The sequence below is a fragment of the Leucoraja erinacea genome, chromosome 13, assembly GCF_028641065.1.
Source record: "Leucoraja erinacea ecotype New England chromosome 13, Leri_hhj_1, whole genome shotgun sequence".
Taxonomy (NCBI): Eukaryota; Metazoa; Chordata; class Chondrichthyes; order Rajiformes; family Rajidae; genus Leucoraja; species Leucoraja erinaceus.
The window spans coordinates 48,052,046-48,073,061 of NC_073389.1; the positions used below are offsets into that span (position 1 = coordinate 48,052,046).

The 21,016-nt window shown below is 41.5% G+C and overlaps 1 protein-coding gene across 1 annotated transcript in view; it reads left to right on the forward strand.

The window, feature by feature from the left end:
* get1 (guided entry of tail-anchored proteins factor 1) overlaps positions 1–21,016 on the forward strand; it is a 45,780-nt gene that overhangs the window by 13,369 nt on the left and 11,395 nt on the right. Inside the window, exons 2-3 of the mRNA XM_055645175.1 lie at positions 19,676–19,841; positions 20,812–20,879. Coding sequence (XP_055501150.1) covers positions 19,676–19,841; positions 20,812–20,879 — 234 coding nt within the window. The remainder of the gene's footprint in view (positions 1–19,675; positions 19,842–20,811; positions 20,880–21,016) is intronic.

The following is a 21,016-nucleotide window of genomic DNA, read 5'->3' on the forward strand; positions in this document are numbered from 1 at the left end:
AGCAGGGCCGGTTCAGAGCTGCGATAGCTCTGGGAATGAAGCTGTTCCTGAGTCTGGAGGTTCGGGCGTAGAAGGCCTTGTAATGTCTGCCGGAGGGAAGTAGTTCGAACAGTCCATTACAAGGGTGTGAGGAGTCTTTATGGATGCTGACGGCCTTCCTGAGGCACCGTGTGTGGTAGATGCCCTCCAAGGCTGGTAGCTGTGTCCCAATGATCTTCTGCGCCCTGTGGACGACGCGCTGAAGAGCTCTCCTCTCCGCCTCCATGCAGCTGAGATGCCACACAGAGATGCCATACGTTAATATGCTCTCTGTGGTGCAGCGGTAGAAGGTTGTGAGCAGCTGTTGGGGCAGACCGGTCTTTTTTTAATGTCCTCAGGAAGAGCAGTCATTGCTGTGCCTTCGTGACCAGCGCAGCGGTGTTGATGGACCATGTGAGGTCTTCTGAAATGTGAGTGCCCAGAAACTTAAAGCTGGACACTCTCTCCACACTGTCCCCGTAGATGGAGATTGGGGCGTATTCTCCATTATGGGACCTTCTGAAGTCAATAAACAGCTCCTGGGAGGTGTTTAGTGACAAGTTGTTACATGCGCACTAGTCCACCAGGTTCTGCACCTCCGCTCTATATTTTGTTTCATCACCATTGGTGATCAGCCCAATCACTGTTGTGTCGTCTGATCGTCCAATCAATCCTTTCAATCGGGTACCCAAATTCCTCAACACTCCCACAAATCCACGCAATCTCAACTTCAACAATTTTAACAATCCTCAATCATCAAAAAGTTAAGGTGCTCCAGTGAACAACCAAACACAGTCAAACACAATCAAACACGCTTCTGCAGCCAGTCTCTCTCTCCCAGAGCAACCTTAATCTAAACACATGCAAATGAGCTCCAAACACGCGAGCAAAATCGTACACAGACAAGAGAATATACCACCTATTATTATCATACGAAACCACATTCCAATATAAAATACAAGCATTCGTCTAATATCGCATTCGTTAACTGTACAGTTCCAAAAGCAAATCACAATATTTTTAAATCCTGCCTTGTGGTGTTTTCAACCAACGGAACAATTCCCTCGATACAGCGATCGGAAGGATTCGAACCCCTGGCTGAACAGCCGCGAGTCGGACTCCAATTATAATAGCAGTCTTAATCAAACTATGTCCTTAGACAGTCGATTCGAACTACTATTACTACAGTATATCTAACATTCAAAATTTAAATCATAGGCAATACACAGTGAATACAATGCAACAACGGCAAATCTGAAATACACTTTAAACTACAGCAAAAATGTTATTATACACAGGTTAACCTAGAAGAAAATATATACACACTTTGAATTAACCAGCACCTCCATATGAGGTCCTTTAGGTAATTTAGGTAAATTTTAATAGAAACATTTTCAGCTCGTTTTTCTCTTTGTCCAATTATTTTTAGTATGCAAGTTCAAATTCAAATTTTTAAGCAGACGTCTCTAGGATTATGAAATTCTCAGGATTGGTTAAAGGTATTTTCGGCCAATTTATACTTTAACCATTGAGTTCCCCGAACCTTTACGAGACTCCACCCCGTTTTTTCAGTGATCCAGATATTCCCACACAGGCGGGGACTCAAACCCACATAGGCTCACCCTTGCAATGGGCTTCTTCCTTACCACCTGCTTGGTACCAGGTGTCAGCGCATAATTGCTTCACGTTGGTAGTCAATGCCGATTTTTAGACCGCCTTTCCAATTTGCACCCCCAGCAACGACGCAGTACTTCGCCTCTTAGTACTGTTTAGACCCTGTCCTGTTTTCCAATATCCAGCCAATATCCAAGTCAGGGCAGGGCCACAAACCACTAATTTTCGATGTCAGGCCAACTCAATGGTTAGATTTTGCAACAGCGCTGTCGACTTAGTTTTTAGAGGACCTCGAACCCCTGGGAAGGGACTCAAACCCCAAAAAGGCAGGAATATCCTCAGTGCTTGCTGGACTACTGTTCTACGATCTCATTGGGAACCCCAACCCAAGTTCGCGAATGACCGATCCGCTCTGACTAGCGAAGTGGGAAAACCGATGCGAAAACCGCACCGTGGCGCCGATTTCTCTCCTCGCAATCAGGAACAGCTCAACACCATCGATTGCAAACTTGTGTCTGGGGGTCCTGGACGAGCCCCCAATGTAGTTATGCTCCTAGACTAAACCCCCCTTAGTCTAGTTCAGTAAAACACCAAGTCAAGCATTGGACCACTAAACTTCTATTTTATGAAACAATAACGAATACCCTATACGATACCTAACCACACCGCACGGGATCGATCCTTGTCTCTGCTTGTCCAAGCCCTTCAGCCTCGAGCAAGCAGTTACTTCCAAAAGGTTACGCCGTCCCAAGCACTCCTCCAGAAGATCGACAACGAACCTCATGGGGATTACCTTTGAACCTAATGGGGGTTACCTCAAACCCTGTGGGGCAGATTTACATGGGGGATGGTACCCCTACAAACCAATCACAAATATCGATTACACTAAAATGTTATTGACAGTTCCCCAACCCAATTACAAAGCAACCCATTACAATGTTTTTACAGAAGCTTTTGGAAGGAAGTCAATCAATCAAGTAATGCAACATTCTCCTGGGGAGTATAAACAATTCAAACAAGGCTTCACACTTCAGGTCGGAGGTCGGAGGTTCTGGCTGGCTATCCTACCTATGCCTCTCATAATTGTATATACTTCTGTCTGGTTTCCTTTCAACCTCTGACGCTCCAGATAAATCAATATGAGTTTGTTCAACCTCTCTTTGTAGTTAATACACTTTATCCCAGGCAGCATTCAATCAACTATTTCTGCACCCTCTCCAAAGCCTCCTGATCCTTCCTGTTATTGGACCACCAGAACTTCACGCAATACTTTAAATGTGGTGTAATGGAAGTTTTCTTGTTCCTAAACCTTGCATATTCGTCCTTTTTCTTTTTGACCAAATTTAGAGCCTCCTGTTATCTGAGGTTACCTGACCCATCCTTATCCCTTCAGCTTATTAGAACATGCCAGTGTCAAACTCTGTTCTGCTGCTCTTTAAACGGCCCCTGATGTGTATTTTACAATAACAGCTGCTTTATGTAATCTACCTGAAGGATCTTGTTCTTTCCACGTGCGTCATTGGTACTGATGAGGACCAGAATTTTCTTCACCCTCCTCCCCTTTCATATTCTGTAGCTGCTTGATGACATCCAATACTGAGGGGGCAACATACCACTATGGAACCTCATCTGTGGCCACTGAAACATCTCAACTGTTAACGCGTCTGCTATTGTATCCAACACTGCATTGGCTCTTCTGTCCTTTCTCTAACTCCCTGCTTTTCAGAAGATTCATTCACAGTGCCATGGACTTTAGCTGTGTTTCATTCTGGACCGTTTGTCTACTCATCAGAGATGAAATCTCTGTTATCGTAATCCTCTTAACCTGAGACAATGCCCCCTTGTTCTCGGTCATTTTCTGAGGACCCATATCTTGTCCAGATTTGCAGAGTACAAAAATGAACAAAGTAATTATTTTAGGAAAGTACCACCATAGAACTCATAGTTTGGTTTTAGTTTAAAGCTACCATGTGGAAATAGGCCCTTCGGTCCACTGAGTCTATACACTGTACGCTAGCACTATCCGATACACTAGGAACAAATTACAATCTTTACCAAAGCAAATTAACCAACAAACCTGGGCGTCTTTGGAGTGTGGGAGGAAGCCGGAGCACCAGGAGAAACCCCACAAAGTCACGGGACAAATGTACATACTCAATATAGACAGTACCCATAGTCGGGATCGAACCTGGGTCTCTGGCGATGTAAGGCAGCAACTCATCCGCTGCGCCTCTGTGCCTCCCTTGCATGTGGATATTTACACTATTTAACAGTTATCCATAATTTTTTTAAATGTTTTTGTAGATTTTAATTTTTGGCAGATCCATTAGATTTTGACAACCAAGCAATTCACTGATCTTCCTTTAGACAGTAGGCATGGATCAACCTCAGTGTAAGTGGTGGCCTGACAGGATAATAACCTTTTTAAAGACCTAAGAGCCATTTTCATTACCATTGTCTCAGAGTACTGTGATGTTTAGATATGCATTTTTTGGACAGAAAATTATTTTATCTTGGAACAAAATACCTGACGTGTTGGTGTTTAGTTTCTTGTGTTAATGGTTTAATCCTGGGTGTTCTTAATAATTGTTTGAACAATTCTGGATGATTAGGTAATGAAAGGTTAATGGTTCAGAACATTACAAGGGCTGATTGCTTGGTTTGTTTAAACTTTTATTTTTAAAAAAGACCTAATGACACAATGTGTATTTTGATAGAGGACCATTGAGGCCTTGTATTGCTGGACTTATCCTTCAACTGATTTTCAGGACTCTTAAAAATAATCAGACTGTAAACTCTCATAAGAACATATATAAAATAAGAGCAGGAGGCCAGAACCATTGAGCCAGTTCTGCTAATAAGTCCATGGCTGAGCTGATGTAATCTTGGCCTCGAATCGACTTTCCTGCCTGTTTGAAATATCCTTTGGCTCCCTTATAATCTTCCGATGAAAGCAAAAGCTGGAATCACAAGGTCAGTTAAGGAGACCAAGCGTTTGAGTTTCTCCAGCATTTTGTGTCTATCCATCAATATTTGTTCCTTCCTATACATTTTGTCAGTTAAGGGATGTTTTCTAAATTCTGGTCTGATCAACAACCTCATACTTAACATCTCAAAATCTAAGGAGCTGGTTGTTGATTTCAGAAAGAGGGCCACCCCCCTCATCCCTCTCTTCATCAATGGAGAGGTGGTTGAGAGGGTCACCTCCTTTAAGTTCCTCGGGACCACCATACATCAATCCCTATCATGGGAGCTCAACACCAGTCTCATAATCAGTAAGTGCCACCAGCGACTCTACTTCCTGCGGCAGCTTAAAAAATTCAGGGTCGGTCGACCAGCCATGACCCACTTCTATAGGTCTACCATAGAAAGCATACTCACATTATCTATGCTTGTCTGGTATGGTCACACAACCTCGCAGGATAAGATTCGGCTGGAGAGAATAGTGCGCCCAGCTTCTAAGATCATCGGTTGCAGCAGACTTCCCTCAGTGACATCACTACTCAACAAGACTCACCAGAAAGGCCAAAAAAAATCATAGCAGATCACTTTCACCCGGCACATTACCTCTTTAATCTCCTCCCATCAGGAAGGAGATATAGAAGCATTAAAAGTAAAACATCTCGCTTCAGAGACAGCACCTACCTCCAAGCCATCAGATATTTGAATTTGCACTAATCACTTTGCACTTTCTTTTGCACTTACGCTTAATATGACGCTGCTGGGTATTGTCCTTCCTGTATATATTGTCCTTCGTACGGTATTGTCTGTATTATTTATTGTGGTGTATGTGGTGGTTGTATTGTACTGTATTGTATCTGTCTGAGAGCGAACCAAGACACATTCCTATCAACTTGTTGACATGGCAATAAATTTCTTGAATCTTGAATCTTGATCCAACAAAGGGCAGTTCCTATAAGGTATCTTTTGTTGTGCTGCCTTGGATGGGATGGGGTAATTAATTTGTCTAAATCCATTTGATATAAAATGTCTGCCTCAAGTCTCAGTCTTCTCATCTACTAGGAGAACACATTAAAGGGCCTGTCCCACTTGGGCGACCTAATCTGCGAGTTTAGAAGAGTTTGCCCTCGACTCAATCTCGCAGCATGGTGAACACGAGGTCCTATGAGGTCACTGGAACTCTTCTTCATGCTCGAGGGAAGTTCCCGGAATACTCGCGGCCTCAGCATATTGAAACATTTTCCGCAAGTGAATTTTGGTCGGCATGGTTCTTTTTGACTCGTAGTGCAGTGGAGTGGGGTTGCTATTTAGTTACAGGCAGTCGAGGGCAGCCGTAGGCAATCTCCTTCGCTAACCGGGCATTTTGATTGGCTCATTGAAGTTTCAGGACCAAGGAAGACCTACTGGTAGGTAAAATGTCCACTAAACTTTATTATACTTCATAAAAGTGTCTCCACTCCTTCCCTCCCCTTCCCTCCCCTTCCCTCCCCTCCCCTCCCCTCCCCTCCCTCCTTCCCTCCCCCCCTTCCCTCCCCTCCCCCTCCCCTCCCCTCCCTCCCCTTCCCCCCTCCCCTTCCCCCCCCTTCTCCCCCCCTTTTTCTCCCCCCCTTCCCCCCCTTTCTCCCCCCCCCGCGCTCTCTAAAGGCTCTCTAAAGGATTTACCGTTACTGTGCAGCCGTTTTACCTTCATTTTCATCGCGCAGACAGCGCTCCTCCGCCTTCCCTGGCCCCGCCTTTGCGATGTGTTTGTGTGTGTGTGTGGTCGGTCGATCCAGCTCGCGGTTTCAACATGGACGGTTGATCCAGCTCGAGGCTTTCCAGACGAGTGCCCTCGAGCTGGAAGGTCGAAGACACTCTTTTTAACTCGCCGATTAGATCGCCCAAATGGGACAGGCCCTTAAGCTCTCCAATTTATCCACACAACTGTAAATGCACAACTATCTTTGTCCTGCCTCCACCCGGACATCATTCTGAAGAAGGGTGTCAACCCGAAACGTTGCCCATTCCTTCTCTCCAGAGATGCTGCCTCACCCGCTTAATTCTAAATTCACAACTCTGGAACCATTCCTGCAAATCTCTCCCAAGCCTTCATTCCCTTCCTGAAGGCCAGTGCCCAAAGTTGAACACAAGCTAGTGCAGTTGCTGGAATCTTGAGAAGCTGGGAATGAACTGGAGTTTTGTAGTCTTAACCTCTTGGATTTTGCACTACTGGCATTTATTTATTAAGCCCTCAATAACCTACATTTATTGACTGATTTCTGAACCCGTTCTGCCATCCTGAAAGATCTATGTGCAAGTACCCCCCAGGTGTGGCGATCTAAGTTTCTCAATTTCCATAGATGGACCCGAAATGCTGGAGTAACTCGGAGGGTCAGTCAGCATCTTTGGAGAAAGATTTCTCACTGAGTTACTCCAGCATTTTGTTTCTATCTTTGAAATAAATTAGCATCTGCAGTTTCATAAAATTACATTCTTAAATTTCCAAATTGAATTTCATCTAATATGCTTGTTCTTTTCAGCAGTAGTTCTTCTGATGCTTATTTCTCACTGCCTACTGAGTTCAGTCAAGTCAACTGTAATTTAAGCCTGAATTGTCTATGATTTAAAAAAAAAAAGGATATTTCTTAATCAGAATGCATTGCCGTCATTATATTGGGAAATCTTTGATCCATTTCTAGCCATGAGCAAGATCAGTAAGGTTTATAAGTAGAATGTGGTAAGGTAGTTGAACATTAAAGGCAATGTTGCCCTTTGTCATTTATTAACGATCAAACTCATGAAAGGATAATATTTACTATTGAGTCTGAAGGGTTCCGACCCAAAATGTCTGCCCATTCTCTCCACAGAAGCTACAGCTGCTGAGTTCCTCCACCCTTTTTTTTGCTCAAGATTCCAGCTTCTGCACTTCCTTGTATTTCTAACATTCATTATTGTTTTATTAATAATGGTGTGAGCAGTTTGAATGTTTTAGTTCCAATAAGACTTGGAATATGAGGTATATTAATTCAGATGGGTATGCGGGGGCTTTGCTATTGTGGGCTGCAGATCATGGCAAATAGGCTGATGTGAAAGTAAACCAAGACCTGAAGGAGTGGCGTACTGGTAAAAAATTTAAGTTACTTTCACGCCTACCTCTAAGACTCGCCCATGAAACAGCCAACTAAAACTTAAAGTGGGTGCAGTGAAGGACCTGGAATATAGCCAATAAAAGGAGCAGTCTGGGTCAATGATATACCATCAAACTATTTTGAAATGGGGGCATTGCAACGTGTGCATGGAAATTATACCCAATGTAAGGACAATAAAAATGGAAAATCGACACTCCAGTTTATCTGTGGAAATCTTATGCATGTCAATTGGGGAAAGCCACATGGAACAAATAACTTAGGGATACAAAGATGCATTCACGGTCTTCAAATCTATCTTTATACAGCCCTTTCACTTTTATTTGATATCTGCACTTTCTGTCTAGCTGTAAAACTGCATTCAGAACAACTGAGAGTACTAAACAAAGCCCTCCATCACCTGGTCCCCTATATCTCACTGACCTCCTCTCCCCCTACCAACCCTCACAGCCCCTCAGATCCACATCAGCCGGTCTCCTCTCCATCCACAAGTCCAACCTCCGCAGTTTTGGGGACAGAGCCTTCTCCAGGGCAGCTCCCAGACTCTGGAACTCCCTCCCCCAACTGATCCGCAATTCCGTGTCCCTCACCATCTTCCAGTCCCTTCTCAAGACCCATCTCTTCACCTCTGCCTATCCTTAGCCCCACGTCCCCCTCCCTTTTCATCTGTGCATTAATTGCCTCATATTGTGTTTTGAATTGAATTCTGTCTTTACTTTGTGTACTAGTCATGTCTACTATTTATTTCATTCCCCTTATTGTTTTTCCTCTACCTGTGTACTAATCATGTATCTACTATTTATTTCATTCCCCTTACATGTTTTTCCTCTCCCTGCTAAATTTTTGTAAGGTGTCCTTGAGACTCTTGAAAGGAGCCCATAAATAAAACACTGGAAGACATTTACCATGGAATCCAAATGTTAAAGAAAGCTGCCTAAAATTTGAAATACAAGCAGAAAATGCTTGAAACGCAAATGGCCAGGCAGTATCTATGGAAGGGGGATGAGAGAGAGTGTGTTGAAGTTTTGAGTGAAAGGTAGTATTGAGGTGCATATATATTTTAATCTACCGTGCTGGTTGGAAAAGCTCCAAATTTATCCCCGTTTATTAAAAAAAAACAAGCTCATCAATCAGGTTCAGGCTGGATTCATAAACCCTATCCTCCCAACAGATTGCAAAAGATTTGAGCTGTTGCTTTTAGGTCAAGTACCTTGATTGCAACTAAGTAAAATTCATGGACATTTGCTTGGGCAAGCCCAGGTACATGGAATCTGTTTCTCCCCTCACACACTGATGCACAATATTTCAGCTAAATTAACACTGCATCTTTTGGCTTCAAACTGTCAACCCGGACAGTTTTGAACACTGGATTGACATCTGCAACCAGCAATATATACTAAAGGTATATCTTGAGTTGCCTGTCTTAGATTCTTTTAGTCTCATTTGCCATAGACTGTAAATTAAAGACCACTGGATTTGGGGAGTGTCATTGAGTTGCTTAAACCGAGAAGGATGGTCATTGATTTGATTTAATGTCATACCCAAAAGCTGTTCCTTTCAGCTGTGCAGCTATCCCTCAGTACTGTACCAAGGGTTGGGTTTAGCTGTTACACAGAGTAGCAGTGTTGACTGTACAGCAACACTGTAAAGGAAACCATTTTGGAATGAAAAAACATTCAAGTTCCATAAAATATCGTGCTCATAAGGTAATTTGTTTATTTCACGTGGTGCTGAGGCAATGTTTGACAATAAGACAATGAGCTAAATTATTAGTGCTTCTGATTAATTCAGTAGTTCCTCTGTCAAGAGTTGAAGGGGAGATGTTTCTTTATTTTAGTTGAGATCTTTTTGCAAAAATGGCTGCTCTCATAACAGAAAGCACATTTCATCAGCTGAAACTGCAGGGTGTTCTATTAATTCCAACCTCTCTCCATCACCGGTCTTCTGCAAAGAACAGAACGATAAAAATTGTATTCACCATTTTAAGTAGAGACAATTGAATAACAAATAGATAAACACGAGTTTTCACATTATTGAACCTAAATGATCTGATGACGTTTCCATGCCTCATGAAGAACGGTAAAATGTTTCAGATGCCACACATCTGGCAACTTGGGACGTTGCCAGGGATATTGCCAGGTGCCAGGAAACACAAAGACCAAGTCAGTCTTTTCACATTTGCTATGCAGTCATGTCTTTCAGAAGGAAGACATCTGCTACATTCCAAAGGCTTGTGGATTCATTTCTAATGAAGATAATGTTGTAGCATATATTGATGCCACAACATATTTGGTTGCACATGTCAATCCAGTCTGCAAGACAGGGTTGACAGTTTGAAGCCAAAAGGTGCAGTGCTAATTTAGCTGAAATATGGTGTATCGGCGTGTGAGGGGAGGAACAGATTCCATGTACCTGGGCCTGCCCCAGCAAATGTCCATGAATTTTACTAAGTTGGAATCAAGGTACTTGACCTAAAAGCAATAGCTCAAATCTTTTGCAATCTTTTGGAAGGTTATGGTTTATGAATCCAGCCTGAATCTGATTGATGAGGTTTTTTTTGTAGATAAATGGGGATAAATTTGGAGCTCTTCCAACCAGCATGGTTTATTAAAACAGTCTTGAATGGTGCTGAATTACAAGCCAGCAACAGGATGTATACGTTTTTACAGAGTATGCAAACTATTCCTTATCATAACTAATTTATGAAGAGTACACATTTTGGCAAAGCAGCGAGACAATATAAAAACAGTACCACAAGATTGAGCACCTTCAGTAGAAACAAGAGAAGATTGTAGAAGGAAAATAAATGTATTAAATGTCTAATTTATTTAGATTCAAAGAATGTTCAGTCTCCAATTTGCATATCTGTGGAATGGTCTGCAATGAGGCTGGTGACATTTTAGAAACACAGCTGATTTCCTAAGATTACCTCTTGTTCTTCTAAATTCCAATCAATCTTGCCCCACTCTGCTCCCATTACTCATAGGAAACCACCTCATCACAGGAAACAGCTAGTGAACCCCATCTACTCTCTGGACAGGATTCACTATACTAAAAGGAAGCTAATGGTAGCACCCATGCGAGTTCCCTGCTGAATAGAACTAATGGCACACTGAGGTATTGTACTGTACACTGCAAGATGCTGCCTTGAACAAGAACACAATTAATTTGTAGGAAGGAACTGCAGATGCAGGTTTACACCAAAGATAGACACAAAATGCTGGAGTAACTCCGCAGGACAAGCAGCATCTCTGGATAGGAATGGGTGACGTTTCGGGTCGAGACCCTTCTTCAGCCTGTTCCAATTAATTTGTAATGTTTTTAATGACGGTGTCTGATTTAAACTGTGATCTAATGCTTAAAATGTAGTGCTCCTGGAGGAATTTGTTTTAATTTGTCGTGAAACAATATTTACCAACAAATCTATAGTTAAAATGCATTCATTTTAAAATTATTAATTATATTTCTACATGGGTGTTAGGTGACAAAGGATTGTTGTTGGCTATCGTACTCTATTGTGCGCAGAATACTAGATCGACCATTGGCGACAATGTTCCCCCTTAATTTTCAATTCTCTTTACCACATTCCCTTCCAGAATACAATGTGTCTGTAACGACTTCGATTATTTTTAACTTAGATTACTTTAAAATAAGATGAGTAATGTTTTTATTTGTGCTGTACCAGAACATGCCGTTCTTTGCCCACCGCAGCTTTTGTAAAATTTTGATTAGGCCGCATTTGGAATACATTGTGCAGTTTTGGTTACCCGATTGTAAGAAGTAAATGGAGGCTTTGGAGAGGTTTACCAGAATGCTGCCTGGATTACAAGGTGTTACTTATAAGGAGAGGTTGGACAAACTCGGATTGTTTTCTCTGAAGCGTCGGAGTTTGAGAGGAGAGCTAATAGAAATGTATAAAATGATGAGAGACGTAGATGGTGTAGAGACGGTCAGAACCTTTTCTTTGCCCAGGGTGAAAATGTCAAAGACCTGAGGGCACAGCTTTAAGGTCAGAATGGCAAACTTTAAAGGAGATGCATGAGGCAAGTTTTTTTTTAAATTAGAGAGTGGTGGGTGACTGGACATGCTGGCAAGAGAGGTGATGGACGCCGATCCAATAGTGGCACTTTAGAAGCTTTTCGATATACACAAATGGTTGTGTCGGGAATGGAGAGTAATGGATCACATGGAGGCAGATGAGATTAGTTTAACTTGGCATTATGTTCGGCACAGACTTGTTGTCTGAAGGGCCTGTTCCTGTGTTGTACTGTTCTTTGTTCTATTTTCTAACGATTGATGCACTGAAGTATTCATGTTAAATCTGTTCTATATATCCTATAATACATAGTTTAGCCAGATTAACATTTTGGCCAAGCCTTAATCTTTTATCAACCTTGTAAACATTCAACCAGCTGTCATTAACCCGGGAAGAGTTGTCCATATGTGGAAAGCAAAGAGATCCATATATAATGCTTGTTATTGAAATCTCAAATGGTGCTGATTACATGATGACACAGATTTGTTTGATACTTATTTTAAATATCACCGCTGAAGTAAAGACGGTAAGATGGAGATTTTGTCTGCTTGTTGTGAGTGTAGATACGGATTTTTAAGCCTTCAAAGTGCAGAATGTTTGAATTGCCTTTTAATAAGCGAGTTCAGTATTCCGAAAAATGCAAGGAATCATGGGATTTGTCAAAGGTCACTCGCTATAAAGAAAAAGCTAATGAAGCGCTGACTGTATAAACTATGTATAAATTCTTATCTTTATTCATGATTTATGTGTAAAAATGTATTTAATCTGAGGAACGGGGGTGCCAGGTAGTGGGAGAGCTTGGTGTAACAGTGAGATAGAGGGGCAGATGCGAGTGGGAGACGGGGAGGGAGGGGTAGACTGAACCGGTGGAGATACATTCTCGGCAGCTGCGCGCACACAGACCTGCGCGTCATCTGTAGCCAGGATCGAACCTGCGTCCCCGGCACCGCAAGCGCTGCCGAACCTCCACTGGGTCACCCCGGACACCCCCGGACAGGGATGGGACACCAGGGAGGGGACGGGGACGACCCAGCAACGCCGGAGACCCGGGCCCGACCACGGACGAAACTGAAGTCTGCACCCATGCAGATTCACAGCTACCGAGAATGTTTATAGCGAGTGACCTATGACCTGGGCATACGCAGTCGGAATACCGAACTCGCTTATTGGCAGTGGATGAATGTGAAAGTGACTCCATGATGTTCATTCAAACTTGAGGACAGTGTTTGAAAATCGTGCATTTAATTTTACACTAAATTTGTTTTTCAGTCTACAGTTTTGACTGTTACTTTAGTTGTTTTCAATAAAATCAATGTAGAATTCAGAACACCTTTTAAAATTAATTCAGTACTAATCGCAACTAAGTTCATAAGTTGTAGGAGAAGAATAAGGCCATTTGGCCCATCAAGTCTATTCCGCCATTCAATCATGCCTGATCATGTTTAAGAATCATGCCTGATCTATCTTTCCCTCGCAATCCCATTCTCCTGCCTGCACCCGTTAATCCCTGACTGCTGCCATTTTATTAAATTGCTCCCATCTATATTAGCTTTAAGATATTTAAATTTTGGAATATATGCAAGATCTGCGTACAAACACTAGCTAAGCTAAAGTGCTGTGAATAGCTCTGGTCACCACACAACAACGTAATAGTATTAGAGAGTGCAGAGGAGATTTATAAGGATTTAGTCAGAGCTGGAGAAATATAGTTACGAAGAGGAGGAGGGGTGGTCTACACTAAACTGGGCTCGTTTTCTTTTGAATAATGGACATAGAATAAAGATTTACCTTGAGATGTACAAAATTATGAGTGGGGACAGAATGGATAAGAAGAATCTATTTCCTTGGGGCAAATCTCTCTCAGCATTGTGGATTTATGTTATAGAAGAATTAAAGAGTTTGAAGATATTTTTTGTTTCTCTTTAAGAATAGCTGATCTTATCCTCAATGTCTTTTTAACTTCCCTGGGATTAACAATTACAATGCTGTTGTAACTAGTCATCTGCAGGTGCACTGAATGAATTTGTGCTCTTCCTAAACTCCGTAGTAACAATGATGAAAAGTCATTGAATCTGAAGCGCTGTTTAGAGATACAACATGGAAACGGCTTCAGCCCACCAAGTCCGCACCAACTATCAAGTTCTAGTTCTATGTTATACCACTTTCACATCCACTCCCTACCTATTTGGGAAGAGAAGGCAGAACAAAGCCTATGTGATGGGTGGGTATAGGCGAGGGTTGATATGGCAGATGGTTGGACAAAGAGCAGAGATGAAAAGACAAAAGGTGGGAGATAAAGATAGAAGTATGAATAGTGAAGCCTGGGGAAGGAATATAAGGTGGGGGGGTGTTGGTGAGGGAATGTAAGGGGAGAAATGGGTGCGAGTCTAGGTTGGGCATAGAGAAGAGAAGGGTGAAATGGGGGAAGGGATTATTTGTCAGTTAAGTACATTATATTTAACGTTGTATTTTGCTTTGAAGTTGATTCTGAGAAAAGTGTCGCCCAATTATGGCAAATTTGACTGTTTTCCAAACAATTTACTCCTGCAAACAAAATGTAAAATTGTTTCCTAAACCTTGCACCGTCTGAGTTAATGAACTCATTTCGGCAAATGTCTATAATTCACTATAGCTTTACAGCACTAGAGTCCTGACTTCAATCCTGATTACGGGTGCTATCTGTACGGAGTTTGTATGTTCTCCCTGTGAGTTTTCTCCGGGTGCCCTGCTTTCCTCCCACACGCCAAGGGCGTACAGATTTGTAGGTTAATTGGCTTATGTGAATTGTAAATCGTCCCTAATGTGTAGGATTGTGCAGACTCGGTGGGCCGAAGGACCTGTTTCCATGCTGTATCTCTAAAGTCTAAACTACTATTGATTTGGTGGCTTATTGGACTGAAAATGGGCTGAAGAATTGCATGTCAATGTTTAATTTTAGAACTGTTGATATTATCAGCTAATGCTAATGTATTATCTCGCAGTGGGGTGTCAGAATGGTGTAGAGGTTAGTATTAATCTGGTTAAAAACCTTGATTTGATCTTGGAGGCTCTCTATGTTTGTTCTACCTGTGACCGCATAGACTGCCTGGATTCTCTGGATTTCTCCTGTCATGCTGGCTGATGAGTTAATTGGCTCCTATAAATTGCCAACTTTGTAGCTGGGTAAAAGGGGCTTAGCCTTGGCCATATTGAGAGGGATTCTATTGCCAGGGTTCTGTCAGACATTTCTGTGGCCACAAGTAATGGTATGATGCCTTTAAACACAAAGAACTTCATATGCCGCATTATTGTTTAGACGCAAAGTGCTTGAGTAATTTGCCTGACCCGCTGAGTTACACCAGCACTTTATGTTCCTGGTACGATGGCTGCCTGGTGCCAGTGTCAAGGATGTCTCCAAATGGGCACAGGACATTCTAAGAGGGGGCGGGGCACAGCTGAAGATCAAGGTTCATCTATGTATAAGTGACATGGGTTGGAGGGAGCTGAAGTCCTTCAAAACAAATTTAGGGAGTTAGGCAGTAGATTTTTTTTTTAAAATAGGCCTTCCAGGATTGTAACCTTGTCCAATGAAAAATAGAAAGATAGTGCAGTTCAGGAGCTGGTGCAAGAGGGAGGGCTTTGGATATATGGATCATTGTTCTTGTTCAGGGCAGATGGAACCTGTACAAAAGCGATGGGTTGTATCTGAACTCAGAGGAACACAATGTCCTCGCAGGGATATTTGCTACTGCCACTTGGGAGGACATTTTGAGATCAAGAAGTTGGAGGTGTTTGGTCTGTTGAAGAGCATTCAGATGGGTAAATCCGCAAGGCCTGATGGGATCTATCTCAGGTTATGGGAAGAGGTACAAGAGGAGATTACTTGGGCCTTGACAAAGATCTTTGTATCCTCTTGGGTCACAGGCCAAGGAGTACCAAATGTTGTTCCTTTGTTTAAGAAGGAAAATGAGCATAATCCATGAAATTATACGCTGGTGAACCTCACTTTAATGGTAGGGAAGCAGTTGTAGAGGACTCTTAGGGATAGGATATACTTGCATTTAGAAGTGAATGAGCCGATTAGGGACAGTCAAGCACTGCTTTGTCCAGGGCAACTCATCCCCTACAAACTTGATTGAGTTTTTTGAGAAGGCAACAAAGATGACAGTAGGTAAGTGGATTTTCTTTGGCAGGATATTTGCCCCTTAATGTAGGGTTGTGCACTGAAGCTGAATCACTGTTATCCTCCTCAACATGTGAGTACATCTTTTCCTGCTGGTAGCATTGTGTAAATCGGTTCTATGTGTAGAAATAATCTTGCACAACTAAATTGGATTGGGGGTGATTTATCTTTAAACTCCAGCTCTCGACAACAAGGTCTTTTCCCATTTGTTGTTGGAACCCAATCCTAAGATTTGTTTTCAACTTACTCAAGTTCATAGAAAAACCATAATGACCTTAAATGCCAAGGTACATGGATATCTTCAGTAAACTTTTACTATTGCCCTAATACGTTTTTAAATGTTACAATCCATTTCTAAAAAGTGATGTATTAGGGCAATAGTACAACCAGGCAGTATCTGTGGATTGAGAGTTGGAATTATTGTTTTAATTGATGACCTTTCATCAGAACCATTCTGACTTGGAATATTAAACCTGTTTATTTCTCCTCGCGTGCTGCCTGACCTGCTAACTCATACTCCTTTTTCAGATTTCCAATGTCTGCTGTTTTTTTTGCTTTTCAAAGTACAGGTATACCATTTCAGCATGGCTAATTAATGCCATGGACTGTGGTGGTTAAATTTGTATTGTTTTATGTTGAGATTTAAATACACTTATAAAGCAATTGATATTTGAGATGTTTTCTGGCAAGCGGGCCCATATTATTATTGATTGTCGCAGACTGATAAAGACTAAAAATGATTACAGGCAGATTGTGTGATCAAATGCCCAAACAAGGAGGAGACATTCCAGGCATGGTAAAGGGAAACTATTCTTGTCTGATATATATTTGACTGTTATGTGGACAGAAACTACTCTGTTAATATACGATGACAGAAATGCCAGCATTTATTCTACTAAAAATAGCATGGTGTTTAAAGTATGTTTCATGTGAGTGGCACTCTGAAGTCATTGGTATTGTCAAAATAATGCTCCCTAAAAAACAAGGTTGTGCACTACCGATGGAGAGCTGTTGTAAGTATAGTGGTGCCGTTGTTTGGGCAAATAACCATCTGCCCCTGCCAATACCTCATAAAGATGGGGGGACTTTAAGAAGTCATAATGTGAACTACAGATCTTTGAACAGAATAGTTCAAAAGTGTAGTTGTCAAGCATGTAACATTTTACAGAGAGGTCAAGGTAATAGTGCATTCCAGTGATATGGGTAATGATGAACCAACTATAATAGGAAGGCCATTTATAGAATCAAAGTGAGGAGGAAGTGTTTTGAAAAGTAAAAATTAAACGCTTTAAATCTGAGTTTAACAAGATAAGGAAATAAAAGGCACAAACAGATGAAAGGCTTTGATCCAACAGCCATTTCAGAGACTGAACACTTCAGTATTAGGAATGGACCCGAACCGAAATGTTCCCTCCACAAACGCTACCTGACCCGCTGAGTTCCTCCAACACTTTCTCTTTACTCAGCCATTCTAGAAATGTGGTTAAAAAGGGAAACTGCTGGAAATGTTCAGCGGATCCAGCAGCATCTGTGGAAACTAACTTACTGTACCAAACTTAGTTTGAAGAAGGGTTTCGGCCCGAAACGTTGCCTATTTCCTTCGCTCCATAGATGCTGCTGCACCCGCTGAGTTTCTCCAGCTTTTCTGTGTAACCTACTGTACCAAACTACTGTCTTTTTTAAATTGCTGGGTTTTTTCTCACCAATATGTAATTACTGATTCTGTTCTATTCTGCTTTCTAGTTTTTTGCACATTCCGCAGGCATTGCCACTTTTCATTTCACTGCACATCTCATATGCGTATGTGACAAATAAACTTGACTTGACTTGAAACTTGAAAGGGAAACTGAAATAACATTTAGGTAGAAGCCCCTTTATCAGAACTTCACTGGCCCTGAAATTGAAGTATTATATCAAGGCAGTGTTAATAAAAAAAATCTGGTATAATAATTTATTCTTTCTGATAAGACTGAAGGGGCAGAAACACTGTTGGGGGTTGTCACTCGGGCCAAACGTTTGGACAAATGGTGGTCAAGAAATTATGGGGGTTTGTAATGAAGTAAATGCAATAATTATGGGCGACCTTGATATCAAAAACAGTAGATATAGTGACATAAAGGAATGGATAAACTTGAAGTAATTAATATCCCAAAAGGAAGAATACGAAGCAAATGAATGAGAATCATCAGATCTGAACATCTACTTCAAATTCCAAAAGTTATGGCTCTGTGACAGTAGATACAATGGTTTTAATATTTTAAAATTCATTAGAATTTAACAACGCGATCTTGGTGGACTGGAACGCAGTAAATATAATTGCCATACATTAACCAGCACATCTTTGGGATCTTGGGTGGCACAGCAGTATAGTTGCTGCGTCACAGCACCAGAGACCCTGGCTTGACCCTGACCTCGGGTGCTGTCTGTGCAGTGTTTGCATGTTCTCCCAGTGACCGCGTAGGTTTTCCCCAGGTGCTCCGGTTTCCTCCCACATTCCAAAGATGTGCAGGTTTGTAGGTTAATTGTTCTCTGTAAATTGTCGCTGGTGTGTTTGAATAGAACTAGTGTTGGTTGGTGTGGACTTGGTGGGCCGGAGGACCTATTTCTAAGCTCTATCTCTGAACTGAACCAAAGCAAACTAAACCAAACCAGATCACCCTGGGGAAATTCTCAGACTTGCAGGGAGAATGTGCACACTCTACACAGGCAGCCCCAGCGATTAGGGTTGAACTTGGTCTCTGAACCAAAGAGACACCAGCATTCTGCTGTGTCACTGTGTTGCTCAGGCCTCATTTGAGGAGTGACATTCAAACTGCAGATTGCTTCCAAATCACTAATTAAGCTGCTTATGATTTCCTAATCAGAATTTATCAAGAGGCGGGTTCATGCCGACAGCAACAACAACTCTACTCTGGATATTATGGTTATTTTGCATAGAGAGAGAGAGAGAGAGAGAGAGAGAGAGAGAGAGAGATGCAGTGTGGAAACAGATCCCCTGGCCCACTGAATTCACACTCACCATCAACTATGCATTGACACTAATCCTATATTAATCCCATTGTTTATGCTTCCCACATTGTCATTAACTCTCACAAATTCTACCATTCACCTACATACAAGAGACATTTTACAGTGATCAGTTAATCTACCAATCTACACGTATTCAGGATGTGGGAGGAAGCCAAAGCACCCGGATAAACCCACAAGAAAGTGCTAATTCTACACAGATCGGGTTTGAACTCAGATATCGGCCGACGTGAGGCAAAGGTCCTGCTAGCTGCCCCATTGTGCTGTTTGTTTAGTTTATAGATACAACATGGAAACAGGCCCTTCGGCTCACTGATTCCACACCAACCATTGATCACTCGTTCAAATTAGTTCTAAGTTATCCCGCTTTCTCATACACTCCTTATACACTAGGGTTAATTTACAGTGACCAATTATTCTACAAACCTACATTGTTTGGATGTGTGAGGAATCCGGAGCACCCAGAGGAAACCCATATGGCTACAGGAAGACCATACAAACTTCATACACATAGCACCCAAAGTTAGGGTCGGATCTGGATTTCTGGCACTGTGAGGTAGCAGCTCTACAAGCTACGCCATTGTGCTGCCCTTTGGTGATGGACGTATACTTGAGCACTTTAAAAAAATATATATATATTTATTGAAATGCATAGAGATTACAATAGTATACATTTTCTACACATCTTGTACATTTACTATCTTTCTCCAACAAATCCTTGCCTTTTTTCAGGTTGCTAAATTTCTTCAGAAAGATGGAGAAACTGAGCTCCAAATGAGAATTGAAATTGGAAATATGAAGCAGGAGTTGGCAACAATTAGCATGATGGATGAATTTGCTCGATACGCACGTCTGGAGCGCAAGATCAACAAAATGACTGATAAACTGAAAACTCATGGTATTTAATTTTTTTCAAAGTTTGCTGTGGACAATGGGGGGAAAAAGGTAGCACAGTTGCTTTTGAAATAGAAGGGCATCAAAAGATGTAGGTATTCTGATCAACTTGCCAGGAAACTGAAAGTCATCGTAGGCAAGGTTAATCCTTCTCTCCCAATGTCTACACCTTTGGGTCATCGAAGGGGACACTGCTCTTCTTGACTAGTAAGAGTGTCAGGGGGTTATGGAGAGAAGGCTGGAGAATGGTAGTTGAGAGGGAAAGATAGATCAGCCATAATTGAATGGCGGAGTAGACTTGGTGAGCCAAATGACCTAATTCTGCTCCTAGAACTTATGAACTCTTGCATAATGCTCTTGTGCCCATCCTTTTTTTCTACAAAGATGCAGCCTCACTGCTGAGTTACTCCAGCACTGTGTGTTCATCAATAGAACGTTACCAACTCCATGTCCCACCTCCAGTGCAAATTGGCCAAGGCTGATTGGGTCAATTCACATTTGTCGCACTTGTTGATTTGACCTAGGCTCAAATCTTCCCAATGTTGAGACTTCGTAATTAAGTAGTCGAGGTTTTAAATTTCACAATTAAATGAGTTAAGCAACTAATTGACAGAAAATATTGTTTAGTTGATTTTATAGTTATGGCAAATAATTTGCCAATGTAATAAGATTTTAACTAGATAATATGTGCTGGGTGGAATCTATTCTTTTTCATTATCTGATGATTGTTAAGTTGTAAAAACATTCAAGCCTTCTGTGAATAACCACCATTACAAACTCTCAAGTAACAGCATTACTTTCAGTTAACATTTGTGTTACAAAACTTTTAAGTCTCAAGTCACTGTAGAATTATCCTTCCCTCTTATTATTTGATTTTGAAAAATACAACTTTTGGACTGCACTGGAAATGTCAGCGTTGCAATATCCTCTGATTGTCCTGTTAAACCATTGAGCAATGTCTTTTCTTCTCACAGTAAAAACAAGAACAGCGCAGTTGGCCAAGATCAAGTGGGTGGTGAATATTGTTTTTTATATTGTTCAGGTTAGTACATTTTCTTAATTTTAAAGTTACAGTCTTTGTAAGTTGCTTACCTAAAGAATGAATTAGCCGTCGCATTCCTACTAATTGAATCGTATTCTGTGTCAATGTATAATTCAGTTATTTTAGCTAATTTAGTT